This window comes from Rhinolophus sinicus, chromosome 13 (assembly GCF_057876585.1).
Source record: "Rhinolophus sinicus isolate RSI-liver-muscle chromosome 13, RSI-T2T, whole genome shotgun sequence".
NCBI lineage: Eukaryota > Metazoa > Chordata > Mammalia > Chiroptera > Rhinolophidae > Rhinolophus > Rhinolophus sinicus.
The window spans coordinates 11,097,316-11,117,302 of NC_142513.1; the positions used below are offsets into that span (position 1 = coordinate 11,097,316).

Genomic DNA, 19,987 nt, shown 5'->3' on the forward strand with positions numbered 1-19,987 from the left:
CTAGCTTGAGTTCTTAAGTAAGATGCAGGAACTGAAATGCTGCAAGACAGGGCTGTGTTTTGACTTTCATGTGCCCTTGGCACTGTGCCTTTTATGCTGTTGATAAGTCAGCCAGCAGCAGGGGCCAGAGTGGTACAGGGACAAATGGGAATGGGCAGTCATGCGGGGGACAAAGTGCTTTTCCAAAGGAAGCAGCTCCCGCCAGTTGAATCTGTGTTGTCAGCTTTTGAATTTTTTTAAAAACCCAGAAATCCAGATTTTTATGTGAACTCTCTTAGTTTTTAAAATTTGGCATCAGTTTCATCAAAAAACAAAAACTGTGCTTGGGCCAAACAAACAAAGATAGCTAAAAATACAAAAACCAGCCCACGGGTCATCCCTTGGTTACTTACTTACTCATATAATTAATTTTGATGCATGACGGGCTAGGTTTCTGCAGACAGTCCTGACTCTGCTTGCTGACACATGGGTCCCTCATTTGCCATCTTGGGTCTCTTCTCTCCGCTCCAAACAAGGAGCCCAAACCCTGGAGGATTGCTACAGCCCCTGTCTGTGACTCCACAGTGGTCATAAATAAGTCATAAGAATGAGCTGGGAAGACTAGGAGAGAGGAGGGGGCTGGACCTGCTTCTTTTCTTTCTTCTAGATTTCCGTTATGTGTTCTCTGCAAATCCTCTTCTCTCACAGAGGGTGTCTGCTTTGGGCTGAACAAATACAGCAGTTCCGCAGTCCTGTGGGTGACAAAAACGTGCCTTGATGCTCTCGCGGTGCAGACAGCACTAGAAAGCCGTCAGACCTGGAGCATGTCTGCTTGTTTATTCCTCTGTGGTGGCTGATGGGAAGCAGCCTTTCTTTCTCTGCATAAAGTGATACCTGGGAAGTCAGGCATTTGAGAGTGTGGATGCAGAGTGGGGGCCCAGGTCTCCCAGATGTTGTCTTGATTTTTTGGTTGGTTTGTTTTATAGTGAGTGAGGTGAGGAAAACCTCGGTTTGACGGACCTGGGAGCATCTGCCAGGGATTCTTGTCTGAGTAATAGTGTTCCCTTGAAGGAGCCACCATTTTGTGGCTCCTGCAAGTCCACCCGCTGTAGTCTGCCTAACGCTTTTAACAAAGGAGGTCTTTTCTTTTTAACTGAAAAAGAAGTGGTTGTATTTCTCTTTTAGAAAGTTTATTTTGTTTTCATAAGTAATGAATGCACGTGGTAAGAGAAATGTCAAAGTACAGAAAGACGTTTAATGAAAAGCCAACCTGTCTGCAACCTCTGATCACCTGTTTCTATAGCCCCCTCCCCACAGGTGACCACTGTTACCTGTTTTTAGTCTCCGTGGAGAGCTCTCCTAGATATATAGCAGCGGTTCGCAAATTGGGTGATTTTTGTCCCCTAGGGGACATGTGGCTGTGTCTACAGACATATTTATTGCCACAACTGGGATGTGGGTGCTACTGGCATCTAGTGGGTGGAGGCCAGGTTGCTGCTAAACATCCTACAATGCATAGGACAACCCTCTCCCCCACCCTCCCGCCCCTCCATTGCCACCTCCCCCCACAAAGACCTATCCGGCCCCAAATGTCATGAGTGCCAGCATTGAGAAACCCCAAGAACATATATATGTATTCAAATCTATATTCCATTTCTTTCTTTTCTCCCCCACACCAGTGCCTAAGGGTTCTCCCAATTGTCGCCTTTTTCATTAAACAGGTTGGCTTTCCCTATAGCATACGGAGATCTGCTCCCATTTTATTTTCGCAGCTGCATTTTAATCCATTTCAAGGTGGACTGTAACTTATTTATCCGGGCACTTTATTGACGCTAGGTTGTTTTCTGTTTGGGGTGTTCAAAACAGCTGCAATGAAGACCTTTTGGCCCACATGGGAATGTATCCATAAGATAAATTCCCAGAAGGGGAATCACAGGCCAGAGGCCATGTGCAGCTGACGTTTCGAGAGATACTGTCCAATTGCCCTCTAATGGGGCTGTTCTGATTTACGCTCCCTCCAGAAATGTAAGATGGTGCCTCTTTCTCTAGTGCGGGGATTTTTTTTTTTTTTTTAATCCTTGGTTTCCATTTATAGCCTGAGCTGTCTTCCTATCATCTGGAAAGTTCAAAATGTTGGCAGCAAAGGTGGATTCTAAAAGCGATTCCCGATATAGAAGGGCAGGGGTGGAAGGAGTCCCGAGAAGCTACTATGAGCTAAATGAGAGAGAGCAGCTCATCTTCCTGGGGGGAGGAGAGAGTCAGACATGGCTGGAAGTTTGAGAAAGGTAATTACATTTGGCTGACCTGCAGGTCTACTCCCAGGCACCTGATCCCAGCCCCCTGGTTTTTCATGGTTTCTTGTTAGAATAAACAGTATGGGAGCTTATCGACCAGAGCAACCTTAATTTATAAAATGAGATGCTTTACCTTCATTTTGTTCCTCCTGATGATGAATATTCCCTAGTTCAGTCTTTTTAGGCTAACGTTAAAAGATTGCATCAACCGGGACACGCGCACGCACACACAATTATTCCGGCGAAGTGTAGGTCTCTTTCTGTGAACCCTAAGGTTCAGAAGGTGGTACTGTTAACACGGAAACACCAGAGTTAAGGCAAATCATGAGTTTTCTTTACTCACTTAGAAGATCGGTCTAATACAAGGTTCTCATCTTTAGCTGCCATTAGTGTCACCAGGGGATCTTTGAAAAGGCCAATGCCCAGGCCGTCCCCCAGGCCACTTAATTCACAGTCTCTGGTGGGGGTGGCCAAGGCATTAGGATTTTCTTTTTCTAAAGCTCTACAGGTAATTTCAGTGTGAGCCAGGTGAGCACTCACTGGGACTAGAACAGGGGATGACAGATTTTGCAGCCTGCAGATCAAATCTGGCCCCCCACCGGTTTTTGCAAATAAAGTTTTATTGGAACACAGCCCCACCCATTTATTTACATACTGTTTATGTTTGATTTTGCAGCAGAGCCTATGTGGTCCGCAGAGCCTCATTTATTCTCTGGCCCTTTACAGAAAAAGTTTGCTGACCCTTGGTCTAGTAGATTGTGTTTTTCAGTAACTGCATATATGGAATCCATTAGTCATATCGGAATGTTATTGAGGGCGTTGATGAGCATATCACTGGGGCAGCGCCCCCTCCCCCGATCCCACTTCATGGAAAGTATTTTTGTGAGATACTTCTTTTCCAATTTCTGCTTGAAAAGGCTGCCATTTCCCTCTGAAATCCATTTTGCTTCCTCATTTCACAGAGCATAAATTGTGAGACAGACCTCACGTCCTTCCCCCTTCTGCTGTCACATTAGCAGCTCGACTGTTGGAGTCCTTAAGTCCTGTTCATACTTCTCTTTAATCAGATCTTTTTTTTCTTTCTGTTTCCCTGGTTCTCCCTCCCTCTCTCCTCTTCCCTCTCCTTGCTATTTCATCACTGTTTCATTCTCTAGATTGTCTTTGTAAGGTGCTTCTCCAGTAAATTTGAATGAACATTCTTCTTTCTCCGAAGTGGCTTGCATTCACACTGTCATCTCCATGAGTGTCTTCAGTCCTGGTGCTGGTAGGCTCCGAAGAGCCCCTGGTCAGCAGTGCATGTGTGTACACATGTGCGCGCACACACACAACATATGCACACATGCAACATGCATGCACACAACCCATGTGCGCACACATGCACACACATATAAATGCAACACATGTGCACACACAATACGACATGCATGTACACACATGCTCATGCCTATGTACACAACCACAATGCAACACACATGCACATGCATGCAAACACGTAACACATGTATATGTATACACAACACAGACACATGAGCATGTATACACAACACAGCCACACATGCACATGTCTGCACAAAGATATCTTTTTCGAGCCTCTTCTTGAATGACCAGGATGCTGCCTCTGCTTCCTTTGAGCACACACTCCTGGAATCTCCCTGAGTGCGTTTTTGGGAAAAGGCCCTTCCTAATCTTACCTTAATGGGGCCTCATTATGGTGATAAAATCAAGTCGGAGCTATTTGTTGCTCTGGTCACCTCTGGGTGTGTTGGGTGGGGCATCCTGGAAGCCACCTGTGGTCACCTTAAAGGAACAAGTCTCTGTCTCTGGGTGTGCAGTGTAAGGGAATGCCCCATTCCTGGGAGAAGGAGAAGGTGCGTGGGTCATATTCTAAAAGAATCGAGGGGAGAGAGCGAAGGCCTTGAACAGCCCTGGCAGTCTGGCTTAGTCGCTTTAACAGCTTGGTGGATGGAGGTGGCATTTGGGTGGGTGTAGCAGGGAGATGGAGGGGAATCAGGGCATGAGCTCACAGCTGGTGGAAACAGCACAGAGGTGGCTTCTCTTTGTGCTTGGTTTGATGTCACATGCTTTCAGACTGATTTTCTGGGATCGGTTGGTTTGGGAAAGGTGCCCACATTCTCTGCTTGGGGTCAGTTGGAGGGGATGCCAGAGGGTGGTAGGCAGGGTGAGAGACACATTGCTCCTACCTGCATTGTGTCTCATTGCTTTCCGGGCCCTGCAGCCACCTTAACTTTGTCCGCTTCTTATGTCTTGGGGGCACTAGAGGTGGTGGGGAAGGAATTCGAGAAACGCAAACTCATGGACCCTTTGGAATCTGGTCCAGTTGGTCATATAAAGAGCCCACGGCAGAAGGCGGACGGGGGCAGGACCTCTGGGTCTGAGTCATCGTCAGTCAGCCGCCTTTGCCTGGGCTTAAGGTGAGGAGCTTGGACTCTTACCTGAGCCAGAAGACACAGATTCAATAGCCAGGGCTAATCTATTTACCTTTCCTCAGATGCTGTGAGCTGAAGGGAGGTACAGCCGGTGGGCTGGAGGGAAGGTCTGCCTCTCTCATACTTCCCGTCCCTTTCTAATTTGAGCTCCAGGCTAGGCCGAGTAAATGAGAAATGAAGCTGCTACGGTAAATGAGGAGTCGAGGTTCCCACTTCTCAGTGTGTTTGTTCTCTGAGGGGCCCAGCGTCTCTCGGGCACAAGTTCTCTCTGATCTGGGCCTGAAATTAAAAGCACACTCTGGCCAGTCACTTTATCTGCTAATACTGAGATCCAGCATGTTACGGTAACCTTTGGCTTTTGAGATCCCGAATGATGCTGATTTTCACAGGCAACCATCTGTTGGGATTGTGCGTTTTAAATCTTGAAAGCAACCCGGGCGATTGTTCAATAGACTGAGTAACCCTGTCAAATGTTTTCTCGGGCTATTACCTCCATCCAAGTCAGCCTGTGTCGTCGAGCAGGTGATATTGTTGGGACAAATGACAAAAATGTTTTAGGTTTTTTTGTTCCCACCTCTTCCCCCCTCCCCCCCCACATGTTCTAAAATGAGTGTTTGCGAGAAGGAAGCTACACGATGAGCATTGTTTGTTCCTCCCTCCAGTGCCTGGTCTTAAGAGGGTATAATGGTGTCTTCCAGATCGAAGCAAGGCCGAGATGGATTTGAAGGAGCTGAGTGAGTCAGTTCAGCAGCAGTCCGCCCCCGTTCCTCTCATCTCTCCCAAGCGACAGATTCGCAGCAGGTTCCAGCTAAATCTTGACAAGACGATAGAGAGTTGCAAAGCACAATTAGGTATGTCTTTTGGTTTGCTTTCATCATCCTCATCATCATCGTCTGTAAGGATAACACCCGGGTGAAATCAGGGTTGGAGTCTGGCTGCTTTGAGCAGCTGTTTTAACCTTGAGTTGTTTGTCCAACTAAACTGGTTTTCCACTCATGATGGAAGAGCTCAGATTTGCTAGTTCATTGTTCAGACAGGCCCTTTGAATTCCTCAGAGTTTATCCTTCGGCTGTGATAGACTGCAGACGGGAGCTGCAGGTTATAAGACAGTTTAGAAGCAGAAGGGCTCTCCTGCGTTTGCCTCTGCGCTCCCTCTCAGTACGTTAGTGTCTCAACATCAGGGTCAAGGATGTCCCACAAGTGTCCCACAAGTGTCCTTCCCCTCCAGACTGGGCCCTCCCCACCCAGCAGACCCATCTGATTCTGTACCTGTTGCCTCCCTTCCTCTTCCCTCATGCTGCATGCCTTCGCGCTGCCTACCTGAATCCTGTCCCTAAGGCTGAGCTCAGTGTCACCTCCTCCAGGAAGTCTCCTCTGATTGCCCTCTCCATCTGCCTACTTCCTTTGGTACTTTATTGCTCAGAAGCATCAGTGGTCCTTTTGTGTGGGGGTACCTCTCCCAATTTAGACTGGAAGCTCCTTGAGGGCAGGGAGGTTGCCTTATAAAGATTTGCCTTCTCCAAGGTACTGGGTCTTGTGCATACATGTACAAGAATATTGCACATGTACATTGCTCAGGAATATTGGTTGAATAAGTAAACAATCCAGGAGGGCATTTATAAAGAGGTAGGGGATGCCTGGGTCTTAGGAGAGCAAGCCACTGCACGGTGAGGTCTATGTGTTAGTGGGTGCTCTGGATCTTTGGGTGAGAAAAGAGCTGTAGTTGGGAGTCAGCTGGGCTGTCAGAAGAGAGCATTCCTTGTTGGGTTGCCTGTTTGTTTAGAACATTGAATGGCATGGATGAAGTTTTATAGGCCATTTAAATATCCTTATTGGGTCCTTCCACACAGCTTGTCTAACCCCTTTGATTTATTGTATTATTGTTAATTACAATTTCAATATTTCCATTTGCCGAGTGCCTCCTGTGCACTCTGCACTGTGCTAAGTAAGCACTGCACAGAGATTGTCCTGCGAGCTTGATGCTATTATCAATCCCATTTTGCAGATAAAGAAACTGAGGCTCAGAGAGGTAGGGCACTCATTCAGGGTCACAAAGCTAATAAAAGCGGAGGAGCAGGACGTCACTTCACTGCTCCTCCAGTACCCAAGCTTTTCCTATCACTTATGTGGTCATGCTTGTCCGTTAACTGCAGTAGCACAAGCCCTAGGACCCAGAAATTACACCAGATCTGGGTTTTTGTATTTTGACTTCTCCTGTTTTTGATTGAGCCCTGGTGGGACGGATGTAATTTACCAGGTACATCCATTACATGGTGTCTGGTGTCCTGGTCCCTTCATGGCTCTTGTCCTTTGGCGAGTTTGCCTTCAGTGTGTCTGGATCAGGACAGTGACTCCACTTATGATGGCATTGCTCTAGAATGAGGACAATACCAAGAGTTGAGTGGGATTTCTGCTTTTCAAACTTGCAGGATTTAGTATTATTTGCCTACTGCCTGATGACCCTCATTCCTGAGAGCAGGAGACAGAAATGGTTAAATGGAACTATTATTAGAAATACACTTTTGCCCATTATCATTTGTGTGGATGCGAAACACCTGCTGTTTTCTCTTTTTCTCTTTTGATAGAGACATGGAAATATGTGACTTCCCTCTTGGCTCCATAATAAGTGGACAAACAGTGCAGTAAACGCAATGGCGGTCGGTGCTCTGTGTCAGTACAGAGAACAAGATGGGGGCTGGGCAGCTGGGTCACCTGGAGGTGGTGCTTCTTCACTTAGAGGGACCAGTGGCTTTTCAGCTCCAGCCAACTGTTGCCTTGTTGGCCTGTGACCCATGGTGCCCAGATAGATATTCTGCTGTCTCAGTACGAGCCCACTTACCTTGATTTCTGTGTGAAATTTCCTGATTTGTGAATTGGGCAACAAGTTCCAAATTGAAAACAAACATCAAAATACCCTGTGGGCCACACTACTGCTTCCCAAATAAAATGTGTCTGCTGTTCAGATGTGGCTTGTGGGTTCTGAGTTTGCAACCTCCGCTTTAAGGCTTTGGCTTACTTCTTGCAGCCCGGACACAAAGGGTAAAAGGTTTTAATGCTTTGGGAATGCATGGGAAGAGCACTGGTGGCGAGTCAGGAGCCCAGGGTTTGGACCTTGCCTCTGTCTTGGTTTTCTTTGTGTCCTAGGACAAGTGGTTTTTCTGGGCCTCTATTTTCTACCCTGTAAAATGGGTCAGTTTTACAGCTTGATCTCTGGTGTTCCTTTCCATCCCTCCCATTTTCTATATCCCAGTTAGTTATCAATATTGCAAAGGTTTAGCTCCAGATAAATTCAAATTTTATGTTGGTTGGTCCCATGTCATCTTTGAGCGTTGCTAACTGAAACCCTCTCCAAACAAACACAAGTTCCATTTATCAGCTGTCATCAATGGCAACTTTAAGTTCACTGCTAACCCCTCCAGGCCAACGTGAGGCAATTTGAAATGTTCTTTTTTTGTTGTTTTGTTTTGTTTTTTGGTATTTCCAGCATTTGGCATGGAAAATGTTTGCGTTTTGGGTCCTGCTCTTTATTTTGCGACGACGCCCCATGCTGGGTTTTCTTTTTGAATTTAGGCATAAATGAAATCTCAGAAGATGTCTATACGGCCGTAGAGCACAGCGATTCGGAAGATTCTGAGAAGTCAGATAGTAGCGATAGTGAGTATATCAGTGACGATGAGCAGAAATCCAAGAATGAGCCCGAGGACGCAGATGACAAAGAGGGTATTCGGATGGACAAAGAGCCATCTGCTCTCAAAAAAAAGCCCAAACTGGCAACCCCAGTGGAAGTTAAAGAGGAGATGAAAAGTGCATCGCCAACCAGCGAGAAAGCAGATCCAGGCTCCGTCAAGGAAAAAGCAAGTCCCCAGCCTGAAAAGGACTTCTCAGAAAAAGCAAAACCCTCACCTCATCCCACAAAGGATAAACTGAAGGGAAAAGATGAGACGGATTCCCCGACTGTCCATTTGGGCCTGGACTCCGATTCAGAGAGCGAACTTGTCATAGATTTAGGAGAAGACCATTCTGGGCGGGAGGGTCGAAAAAATAAGAAGGAACCCAAAGAACCATCTCCCAAGCAGGATGGTAAGTGATTGTACAGTTTCCAGTTTCTTGACTTGGTTTCGAATGCCACCTTGCATTTGTATTATTAAAAGTTAACGTGACCCTCTCCCATCACCAAAGGAGGCACAGCAGAGCTTTGATTGGCTCCAGGTCACGTAGCTGGATACCTAATAGGACCGGACCTTAAACTGGACCTGCCCACCTTTCAGCTGCTCAGTACCCCAAGTGTTTGATTTTTGACCACAGGAAAATAAGTCTCTTTGAAAGTAGTAGCTGCTTTCAGTCAACAAGTCATTTTGAGCCTAAGCACCTTCTTTCCTGATATGCTGACTCGTTTCCCTAAAGTGTTGGGCAACATTGAGACATTTGACAAGGCTGAAATTGTTAAGACGTGTTCAGTTTGTAGTTCGGGGAGGGCAGCCTCCTTTTTCCTTCCCGCACGCTGCCCAGGCATCTCAAAGTGTCTTTTCTTCCTGGAATATGAGAGCGTTTGTGGAGGTGATGCTTCTTAGGGCACCAGAAATCCCAGGGGCATTGCATGACGCACACCTGAATTGGTGCCCCACCATGCTCACATTTAGTTGACCTGAGGTCCAGGTTTCTCAGCCCTGGCACCACTGATACTTTCATGCTGGATAGTTCTTTGTCCTGGGCGTTGGAGGATGTTTAGCCGCATTCCTGGCCTCTACCCGCTGGATGCTAGGAGCACCTGCTTAGTTGTGACAATCAAAAGTGCCTTGACATTGGCAGATGTCCCCTGGGGGTGCGGGGCACAGACTCCCGGGTTGAGAACTGCTGCCCGAGTCTGAGCAGTGTTGCTGCTGCTGCTCTGAAGAGACTGAGCCAGCAGGGGCTGCCTGCAAGCCTGCCGTAGCCCAGCCGTATTGGCAAACCTTCTGGAAGGAACGTGTGAGTGATTTGAAGGGTGTCCTTCCCATTGACAGAGCAGTCAGCATATTTTTCCATTGGATTGGCAAGTGGGGAGTGAGGGGATTCCAACACGCCCCAGAAAGATAATGATGTATTAATTGAGGACCCAGGAGAAACATTCTGCCTAAGGGTAGATGAGAGGTTGTAGCCATAAAATCAATGTACTTTGTGAGTACTTAAATCGCCAGGTTTAATTTTGGACTATGCCTAATTTGTGACGGGAGCTAACTTCTCAACCCAACCCTTGAGTAAGATGTGATTCTGTGACCCCCTGGGGATTTCCTAGTCTAGCTGCTTAAAAGGCAAGTCAGGGATGGGCCTTGAGAATAATCTTTCTTCTGTGGTTGTGTCAACCTGAGCTTCTCTGGAACCTTCATTCCTGCAGGTTATCAAAAGAGGGCAAAATGCCTCTGGATGGGGCAGTGGAGGCAGAGCGAGAGCGATTGAGTGGCACAGGAAGGGTGGAGCACCACACCATCCCTGGGTAATGGAGGGCCTCTGAAAAACTCCATTATGTTGTGGAATGGAGTTTGAAGGATTACCTCTGATGTCGCAGAGTAGGTGTAGCATTTATTCCATGAAGCTTGTGGGAAAATTTGGATGCAGATGGCAGTGCTGCTGTGAATGATATATTTATACTTAATACTGTCCCTTTCTATCGGGAGCAAATCGTTTGATTGGTTTTATGCCCTTTCCTCTTCCAAAACGGATTTGTGACAGACTGAGAAGAATACATAATCATGAACAAAATGCAAATAAATCAGTATAAAAGATGACTGTAGAATAGTAAGCGATCTGGGGAAAGTTTATATACAGAAATACATACTGTTTCAGCCTTCAGAGTTAGCAAAGTTGGGTTTCATTTTGGCTCTGAGCTTCCCAGCAGTCAAGGCAAAAAGGGAAACGTAGTCCCATAAAAGATCTCACATTTTCCAAAAAAATAAAAAAACATTTCAGTTGATTAAATGAAGCAGAGCTCTTCCTTGCATTAATGTCGGAGGGAAATTTCTCCAGGAGACCCTGAGTGTGTGGTGGAGGGAGGATTAAGCTGAAGATGATTCTAAAACATAATTCACCTAGAGCAGATTCCTAGGGGTTGGGGCAGAACCGACTAGCCTTAAATCCAGAGCCCCCACCCCAGGTGGTGGTTTGGGTCTTGAAGAATTGGCTTCGTGTCGGACTCTGCAGTAGAGCATCTTTTCAACGATGTGCTTTTACTTACGAATTTATTAAAGCGAAGGGCATTTGGGAGTGTGCTGTGGTGACCTCCGACTTACCTTCAGGTAGGAGCTCAGCTTCTGTGTAGAATATAAATTCTCAGATACTGCAGCATCTCTTAGAGCTAGTGACCTTGGGACAGAGGCAAAGGGAGCTTGCTTAGAGACCTTTGCTTACCTGTAACATCACTCATTTCCCTCCTCCTCTTAAAAAGTCCTCCCTTTACATACAAGACAGTGACCGAACTCGGGAATAAGTAGGTTAATTTGATGGGGCAGCTGGCCTTTAAGAGAGTCACCCTTTTTTGGGGGGGGTGTAGGTGACTGATCATACATTTTGAATTTCTAGTACAAATGGAATTTTCCGTAGCTTTTCTTCCCCCGCTGCATAAACCATCAGAATCCCCTAGAAATTAAAATAGTTTAGTGTCTACATGATAACCGCTAAAGAGTCCTTGGAGCCTGGAATCTTTTCAGATTCCACCAGTTTTTGATTTGGAAAAATGGGCCCGGCATGGTTCTAGAGCAGTAACCCCTGTGCAAAGCTGGCTGTTTGCTTTTACAAATCAGGAAAGAGAAAAGGACCTTTTTGTGGTTGCCCTTTGCCCGAAGGGGTGGCTAGGCTAGCAGGTCGACAATAACAATGGATTTGTTTGGTCACGTGGCAGACGAGGAGGCATTGAAGGTACTTCTGCAGGTTAGAAATCCTGCCGGGAGACTGCCCCATGTGGGTTCTTAGAAGGGCCAGGTTCAAAGCCGTTGGTGCCCCTGGAAGGGGCAGGGGCTCTCTCCAGTGTCTGGCAGTTTGTCCTAGGGAAGGATTGGGGCTCCTTACTGCAGGAAAAGCTCTTCTAGCCCCACCCTGTGCTCTCACCCATGACCTTGGCTGAACTTTCCAGGGGAGCAGGAGGGCCAGCCAGAAGTGATAACCACCGAGAAAGGCGCCCTTATCAGAAACGTCAGCTTGTCTTCTCATTTTCCTTGGTGAAAATCTTCCCTAGAATAATCAAGCTCCTGTCTATTCTAGAGGGTACACATCTAAAAAGACGGGCAGAATCCCCCTTAAAAGGAGTTGATGTCAGGCACATCATCTCAGATCGAGGTGCTGACTCGCACCTGTGTTTTGTGTGTGATCCTTGGGGACTCCTCTGTGGCGAGGCTCACCTTCCCAGTGGCGGGGAGCTTTGCAGTGATAACTGACCCCTGTTTTATAAACAAGCCCTCACATGGTCACCTCCTTCTATGCTGCTCAGTGCTTCTGGCTCCAATCTGCCTTCCGGTCACTGCCTACCCTCACTTACCAAAATCCTCCCTATTCCTAACTGTCTTAGCTAATGCTGTCCCCCTCCAAATTCTCACCTCTGCCTGTTGAAAGCCTACCCCCCACCCCCAGAGCCCAGCTCTTCCCAGAAGACATACTCTGTAAAGACATACTTCCAAGTTTGAAGTTTCTTCAGACTTGAGGCGTTCACGTTGGTTATTTTTGTCAGTCCCAAATCCTGCTTCTATAATTCCTAACTTAATATTTTTATGTGAAGCAGCTTACTCCTTAAAAAAAAAATTAAACCCATTTTGAACTTAAACTTGACCACTGCACAATAGATAAACCAGTATTGCTTGCTAGATTCCAAAATGGTGGCAGGAGTAAATACCATCAAAACAAAAGCAAGGCTCCCAAATTCTAGATGAATATCATTGTGTCTCGGGAAGGTCCTGGTTTTGGGGCTGAATTCCCTATAGTGTTATATCAAGGCGGGTACCACCACACTGAGCCTCTGTCCTGGAGGGGCTCAGAACAGGTGAAAGGGTTACTTTGTTTCTGAATGATTTAATGGTATTCAGTGCTTCGGCCACTGTGAAGCCATCTGGTTCTTTGGGGTAGGCGCTTTCTAGGTTCTATAGTGCGGGGATTTCTCTTACTCTCTGGATTAACTTTGCCTGGGTCTTTCACCAAGTTCACCCAATTTTAGCTTTGGAAAGCAAGACATTTGCAGTGAGTTCATCCACTGCCTCCCCTGGGAGTTGATGGGCAGCGTGAGGGCAGGGGCTGGGTCTGGTTCACTCCATTTCCCCTGGAGGCGTTGACATGTCCAGATGTGAGCACCTGCTCACAAAAGGAGGCTCGATACTCTGAGATAGAAAATGCTAATAAGTAAATAAGGTGAGAATGTGCTGGGGGGGTAGGGGGACGCATATTTGGTGAGCTGCATTTGTTGGGCAGACCTGGCCTTGGGTTGTTTCCCCCAGAACTTGCTGGCCTAGAGACCCTGCCGGCGAACCTTGTCCAACGTACTTTGTGTTTGTTTTTTTCATGCATCGGCTTTAGTTGTAGCTAAAGCTCCACCATCCACTACGGCAGGCAGCCAGTCTCCCCCCGAAACACCGGTCCTCACCCGCTCGTCTTCCCAAACTCCCACGGCTGGTGTCACGGCCACCACCAGCACCACGTCCACGGTCACGGCCCCGGCCGCCGCCGCCACAGGAAGCCCGGTGAAAAAGCAGAGGCCGCTTTTACCGAAGGAGACTGCCCCAGCCGTGCAGCGGGTCGTGTGGAACTCGTCAAGTAAGTTTCAAACGTCCTCCCAAAAGTGGCACATGCAGAAGATACAGCGTCAGCAGCAGCAGCAGCAGCAGCAAAACCAGCAGCAGCCTCAGTCTTCCCAGGGGACGAGATATCAGACCAGACAGGCTGTGAAAGGTACCGAGCCTCCCCTTCTGCTCTCCGTGGCGCCCGGTCCCTTTTTGCCACATCAACAGGAGAAAAACCATTGTTTTATTATTATTATTATTTTTTTAGTTCCTGTTTATTTCCTGGCCGTTGTATCCTGAAGGCCGTACACATTCCACTTGGCATTATTTTTAAAAATCGTTTTGCGACTTGATGCTTTTACTTTTATTTAAATTTTTTCTTTCTTTCATTTTGTAAGTAATCCATGCATCTGTGCTCCTTACAAAGGGGGCAAGATAATTTACACAAAAGTCTACTGTCCCGGTGGACCTTCCATTTTATTCTTTCTCAGTGGCCACTGTTAACGGTAAATTCTTTTTGTATGCATGTGTGCATATATATTTATATATATGGCTCTCCATAAAAATATTCCTTTTTTTTTTCTTTTTCTTTTTTAAAACATAAAAATGGTACCATTTTTTTTTTTTTTACCCATCAGCATGTTTTGGAGGTCTGTCCATGTCCGTACACACAGCTCTACCGTATTCTTTTAGACTGCTGCATAGTATTCCATAGTTTATTTATAAAGTATTCCCCTACTGAAGGGCATTTAGGTTGCTTCCAGTTTTTTCCTGTTGTAAGCAGTGCTGCAGTGCCTACCTTTGTATACGTTTCCTTGTGCACACATATGAACCTCTTGGAATTGTTTGGAAAGAGAACAGGGAGAGGTTGGTGGCCAAGGCTACCTGAGCGACGAGGGCTTAGCCACCTCCACAGGAAGAGCCAGCATCAAGAACCAGTTGCTGAAGTTGCAGGATCCAAGTCCCCGCCAACTGTGCAGGAGGCTCCACGTGGAGCTGACGAAAGGGCAAAGAAAGTGCTCATCTGATGGTTACCCCTTGCTCAGCTTTCGTCGCACTTAGCTAGATGTTGTCTCATGGGGAACCCTGCCTCTAGATCCTTGAAGGTGGGGCTCCTGACTGAAACTGATGCGTTGAGTGCACCCTAGTGAGTAGCCACAGGATAGGAGGGTGAGAGGTAGTCAGATCTTGAATTGTACCCCCCACCCCGCCCTCTGTGAAATCCTTCAAAGATCGGGGAGCAGTTAGACTGAAAGATTGAACAGGCAAAGTCGGAGTACAGCTGGATTGATCACCCTTTTGAAAGAGTTGGTGGGGCAGAAATGAACCTAAGATTTAGAGATTGGCATGACCAGTTCCAGTCTTCTGTTTCCATACCCCGTAAGCATTCTGAGCCTTTCCCAGGGGGTATTTAGACCAGAAGAGGCCCACCCATGGTATGGTTCTCCATTTCCACCTTTTCCTGTGTCAAAGATAAAGCTAGGCACTAGTTAAAGTGGTAAGGACAGAATTTATTCCGTCATATACTATTGCATTAGGGGAAAAAGTCCAGTGTGAACTGAAGCAACTTTGATTTGTACAGAGGTGACTGGGCATTTTAAAAAGAGAATGAGGGAGTAGCAAGGGGCAGGTAAGTGGGACAGTACAATCAGGGAAGTGAAAATTTACAAAAGTGGGAAGGGGGTTGGTCCCCGTGATACCCACCTGGGTGAGCTAACCTACACCTATGGAAGTTCAGCTCCCACGTTCCCACAGAGGCTGGGAGACGGGCCCCATCTTCAGCTATTAGCTAGACCAGTTCAGTTTTTTGGCCACCTTGAGTTTTCTCAGGGAGGCACTTTAAAGGGAGGCTGGGGTCATCCTAGGGCTGCGGCCTTGAGCTGTTAGAGGCTGTGTTAGTGTTTAAGTCTTTCTAGGCCAAGGTTGAGACTTCGTCAAGAAAGAGCTCAGAGGAGCCTGGCTCGAGTTTGGCCAAGAGGGAACCTTTGGCACTTGAAAGTAGCAAAGTTGGTATGCAAGGTGTATTTCAGGGGCTTCACTCCATTGCCACAGCTTTGAGCTGTGACAGCCCCTTCCCACAGCAGTGGGATGACCAGGACCTTTTGCTTTCCTAGCTGTGCAGCAGAAGGAGATAACACAGAGCCCGTCCACCTCCACCATCACCCTGGTGACCAGTACTCAGTCGTCACCCCTGGTTACCAGCTCAGGGGCCACGAGCACCCTTGCATCTTCAATCAGCGCGGACCTGCCCATCGCCACCGCCTCAGCCGATGTCGCCGCGGACATAGCCAAGTACACAAGCAAAGTGAGTGCCACCAGGCGCCTGGCAGGATGTGAGAGGACCCGCTTCCTGAGGGGACCTGTTAGGGTCATGACCTTGCAGATGTTGGGGGTGTTTAGGAGAGATGACCCTGCTTTTACTGAGGATCTCGGAGACTAAAGTTTTCACTTGGTTCTAAAGTTGGATCTAAGCAGGGAAATGCAGAATAGACCGAATCCTACTCCGAGAAAGCTTAGATTCTCACGTCAGTACATAGCAAGGAAAGGACACAGAATCACACTTTCCCTTCAGAAGTTAAGTCACTCATTAAGGACAGATTTTCCGTAAGTGCTGGAGCAAATTTCTGTTCCTTCAGTTAATAACAGACCAAAGGGTTGGTGTGTATTTAGAAACCACGTGGAATAAAAGTGACAGAGGCTTAAAGATGAGACTTCCCAGGTATGAGGCCTGCACCTAGAGTTCTCCAGGAACCAAGATGGGCTGGGGAGTAGTGGATTCCCTCCCGCAATTGGTCCCTCCTCTGGGGCGTGGTCCTTGTTGAGTGGCGTGGCTGGCAGGATTCCCGCTGTGTGGTCACTTCTGGGTGTTCTCTCAGTGCAGGCTCTTTCTTTTTCTCTCTCCATTTGCCAAGTGCTTTCATGCTCTTTTGTGGAATTTGGGCAAATGAAACTTGTAGTTCTCACCATCGTAAGTGAGTGCTCTGGAATGGTGTGCAGGTACATTTCAGTAGAGCACTCGGTAGCAAGAATAACCACCAGAACGCCAGCTTCACAAGGACAGGGTTTTGTCTGTTTTGCTCGCTGCTGGGGCCTAGAATGGTGCCTGGCACACAGTGCCGGCAGGTACTTGATGCAGAGGTGTTGGTAGAGTGCTCGGTGTTCCCTAACTCCTCGTCATTGGGCGTCTTACTGTCGGTAATAGTAGTCGTAGTTAGTAATAATCTGCTTAGTATCTAGTGAATTACTAAGTAGGTAATAATTTCCTCTTTACTGGTGAGTAAATTACTTGTTAGTTACTAATGAGTGAACTATGCAAATTTATAGAGAGAATGGGTGACAATAGTTGAGAATAGTTATTTCAAAAATTATTTAAGTCATATGATAAAGCGTTGCTATTATTTTATTGTGTTAAGTGTAGGCTCTTTTGTAGTTCTGGATGGTGTGAGACTTATGTATAGTATTTTACTAATGAGTTTTTGTTGGTCATTTAAAAAAAAAAATCTTTCTGTCTAGGTGTATTCGTTACCTATTTCTGCCTCACAAATTACCACAAAATGTAGCAACTTAAAACCACACACATTTCTATACCTCATAGTTTCTGTGGGCCAGGAGGCCAGACGTGGCTCAGCTGGGTCCTCTGTTTCAGGACCTGTGGCCACCTGCAGTCGTGGCGTCTCCTAAGGCTGGGGTTTCATCTGAAGACTTGACTGGGGAAGGATCCCCTGCCAAGCTCACTCAGGTGGTTGTTGGCAGGATTCACTACCTCCGCGGCCTCAGTTCCTAGGTGACTGTTGGCTGGAGTCCACCCTCGTGGGCCTTTCCAGCATGGCAGCTTGCTCCATCAAAGCCAGTGAGAGAGAAAGCCTACTAGCAAGACGGAAGTTATCTTACGTAGCCTACTCACAGAAGTGACTTGCAATTACCTTCACCATATTCTGTTGGTCAGAAGCAGATCACCAGGCCAGCCATTTTAGAGTCTGTCTGTCATACTAGGTAAGATGATACTTAGCAATAGCTTATGATTGCATGGCTTTTATTCTGGGCCACACACTGTTCCAAGCGCTTTTTTTGTACGTTACTTACTCTTCACAACAAATTGATGAGGTAGGTACTGTTATCACGCTCATTTTATAGATGAGAAAACTGAGGTGCAGCAAGGTTATGCAACTTGTCTAGGGTCACACAGTCAGTGAGGTTGAGCTGGGATTTGAGGGGTAGCAGCCAGGATCTAGACAGTGGCGTTGAGCTGGTTTGTGAATTCACATGCGGCCTGCTGACCACAGATGTCCAGTTCCACAGACTGATTGTTCTTGCACGTGGCTTTTTTAAGCAGCTCCACTTAAGATTCAGTGTGGCTAAAGAGATCATCAGATCGTAGTCTTGGGGATAACCTTGTCTCTTACTGAGTATATCTGCCCCCCCTTTGATTAAAATGCAGGAATTGTTATAGAGTCCCCAAGCGTCACAATAGGAAAATTCAAGTGTCAGTCATTTTTGCTATTCTTTTTTTTCCATTTTTGCTATTCTTAAGATTTTTGTTTTACCTGCTCACCGCTAGTTATTGACTTAATGTCTTTATTTAAATTAAATTTCATTTAAATTGACGTAAGCATTAAGCTTAACCTCACCAGATACTGTTCGTTGTCCATTCCTTTCGTTAAAAATAGAGTGTCTTCAAAGTGTTAAAGGCATAATGGCTCCAAAACTGAGTCTTTCTTTCTAGCACGGTCTGTAGGATTTCGAGAGAATTGAAAGGGGAGTAATTTTTTCATTACTGACATCAGAAGATGTCCGGAATTGCCTAAATGATCTCTTGTTTTGCTTGGGAAAAAAACAAAACAAATACAGGTAACCCTGCATCACCATTCATTTGATTTGGTCCAAGCGGTGTATTTACAGGTGAGAAAACTGAGACCTGGATCTGGCTAGTGATTCGCCCCGAGCCAGCTCCTGCAAAAGCCATTCTTATTGTTACTTTCTGCCACCCCCTTTGCTCTCGGAGTAAAATTGAGGAGTTGAGCTTTTTGGTAGACTTTTTCTTTGCAGTTAAGAAAATGAACATGGTGACATATTTTTAGAGCTGATGAACTCTTCCTATTTCCGAGGTGACCCTGAGCTGAAGACCCAGATTTGTGTGTTTTGGCAGAAGGGCACCCTTTATTAAGGTTGAGTCCTTTGCGATAGTTGGAAGCATGAAAGTCAGTCCACAAATTCATGATTTCTCTAGAATGGAATGTAGCCGTGGCGTTAAGAACATATTGAATTTCATCCATTTGGTAAAGTTTTCTTGTAAGCAATTTCGTTTTAATATTTGGAATTGGCATGGATGGTGCAGTGGGGTAAGGAGGCCCATGCAGAATGGCTGACCGTAAAGCTGCATAAAGTGCAGTGTTTTTGTTGGCAGCGTCCCAGTGTCGGCCCCATAAGAAGCGGGGAGTAGAAATCTCAACAGATATTTTATTCATTTCTGCCCTATGTTGGGGTAAAGTTGGGGTTGTTTTGGGGATTGGCAGCAGTTTCGCAATTTCATGTCAAGTGAATTAATTCTTCTGTGAAAATCAGATGAAGAGGTTATTACTTGATGAACACCTACTCTGCGGCAGGTACCAAAGCACAGTCTTCGCATGGTTTTCTCGGTTAATCCCTGTGCACACCCCACCAGGGTCACTGTTATTATCCTTGTTTCCTACATGGGGAAACTGAGGCTCAGAGAGAGGGTGGGTGGTCAGAGGTGTAGTGGTGGGGACAGGTCTTGGGCATCAGATGTGAGGGTGCTCTTGGTCCTGCCTTTAGGCTGCAAAGCCTGGGGAGGCTGGGCAGCAGCCAGGTCGGGCCTGGTTTGGTCTCCTGTCTCCTCTTTCTACTGGGATGCTGGAGGCATCACCGGCAAGGGGGAGGCTGGAGAGAGATTCATCCTGCAAATACGTTCAGTCATCAGGTCCCTGGGTGCCTGCTGTGTGGACCTGAGCTGATGTCACAGGCTTGCTGATGCCTTCATGGGTCAGAGAGTTAAACAAACTGGAAAGGCAATACCCTGACCCAAGGCACTGAAATAACACACCAGCTACCCTGTTTCCCCGAAAATAAGACCTGGCTGGACAATCAGCTCTAATGTGTCTTTTGGAGCAAAAATTAATGTAAGACCCAGTATTATATTATATTACATCATATATCATATATCATAGCATAGCATATATCATATCATATCATATCATATATCATAAGACCTGGTCTTATATTAATAAGACCGTGTCTTATAAAATAAGACCGTGTCTTATATTAATTTTTGCTGTAAAAGACGCATTAGAGCTAATTGTCCGGCAAGGTCTTATTTTCGGGGAAACATGGTACATCCACACACTGCACTGTATTATTGGTCCATAAAAAGGAACGAAGTACTGATACACCTTGTGCAACACAGATAAACTTTGTGCTAAGTCGAAGAAGCTAATCACAGAGGACCCCATATTGTGAGTCCATGGATGTGAAATCTCTAGACTAAGCAAATCCATAGAGATAGAAAGTAGATTAG

General features: G+C 46.4%; 1 protein-coding gene across 27 annotated transcripts in view; it reads left to right on the forward strand.

Annotated features, from left to right (window-relative positions):
• Positions 1-19,987, forward strand: part of ZMYND8 (zinc finger MYND-type containing 8) — a 108,610-nt gene that overhangs the window by 74,223 nt on the left and 14,400 nt on the right. For 19 of the 27 annotated variants that reach the window (XM_074318070.2, XM_088789078.1, XM_074318071.2 and 16 more), the window contains 4 exons: positions 5,419-5,571; positions 8,291-8,800; positions 13,253-13,624; positions 15,570-15,760. In XM_074318070.2, coding sequence (XP_074174171.2) covers positions 5,419-5,571; positions 8,291-8,800; positions 13,253-13,624; positions 15,570-15,760 — 1,226 coding nt within the window. The remainder of the gene's footprint in view (positions 1-5,418; positions 5,572-8,290; positions 8,801-13,252; positions 13,625-15,569; positions 15,761-19,987) is intronic. The other 8 variants (XM_074318076.2, XM_074318079.2, XM_074318081.2 and 5 more) reach the window with 1 other exon arrangement.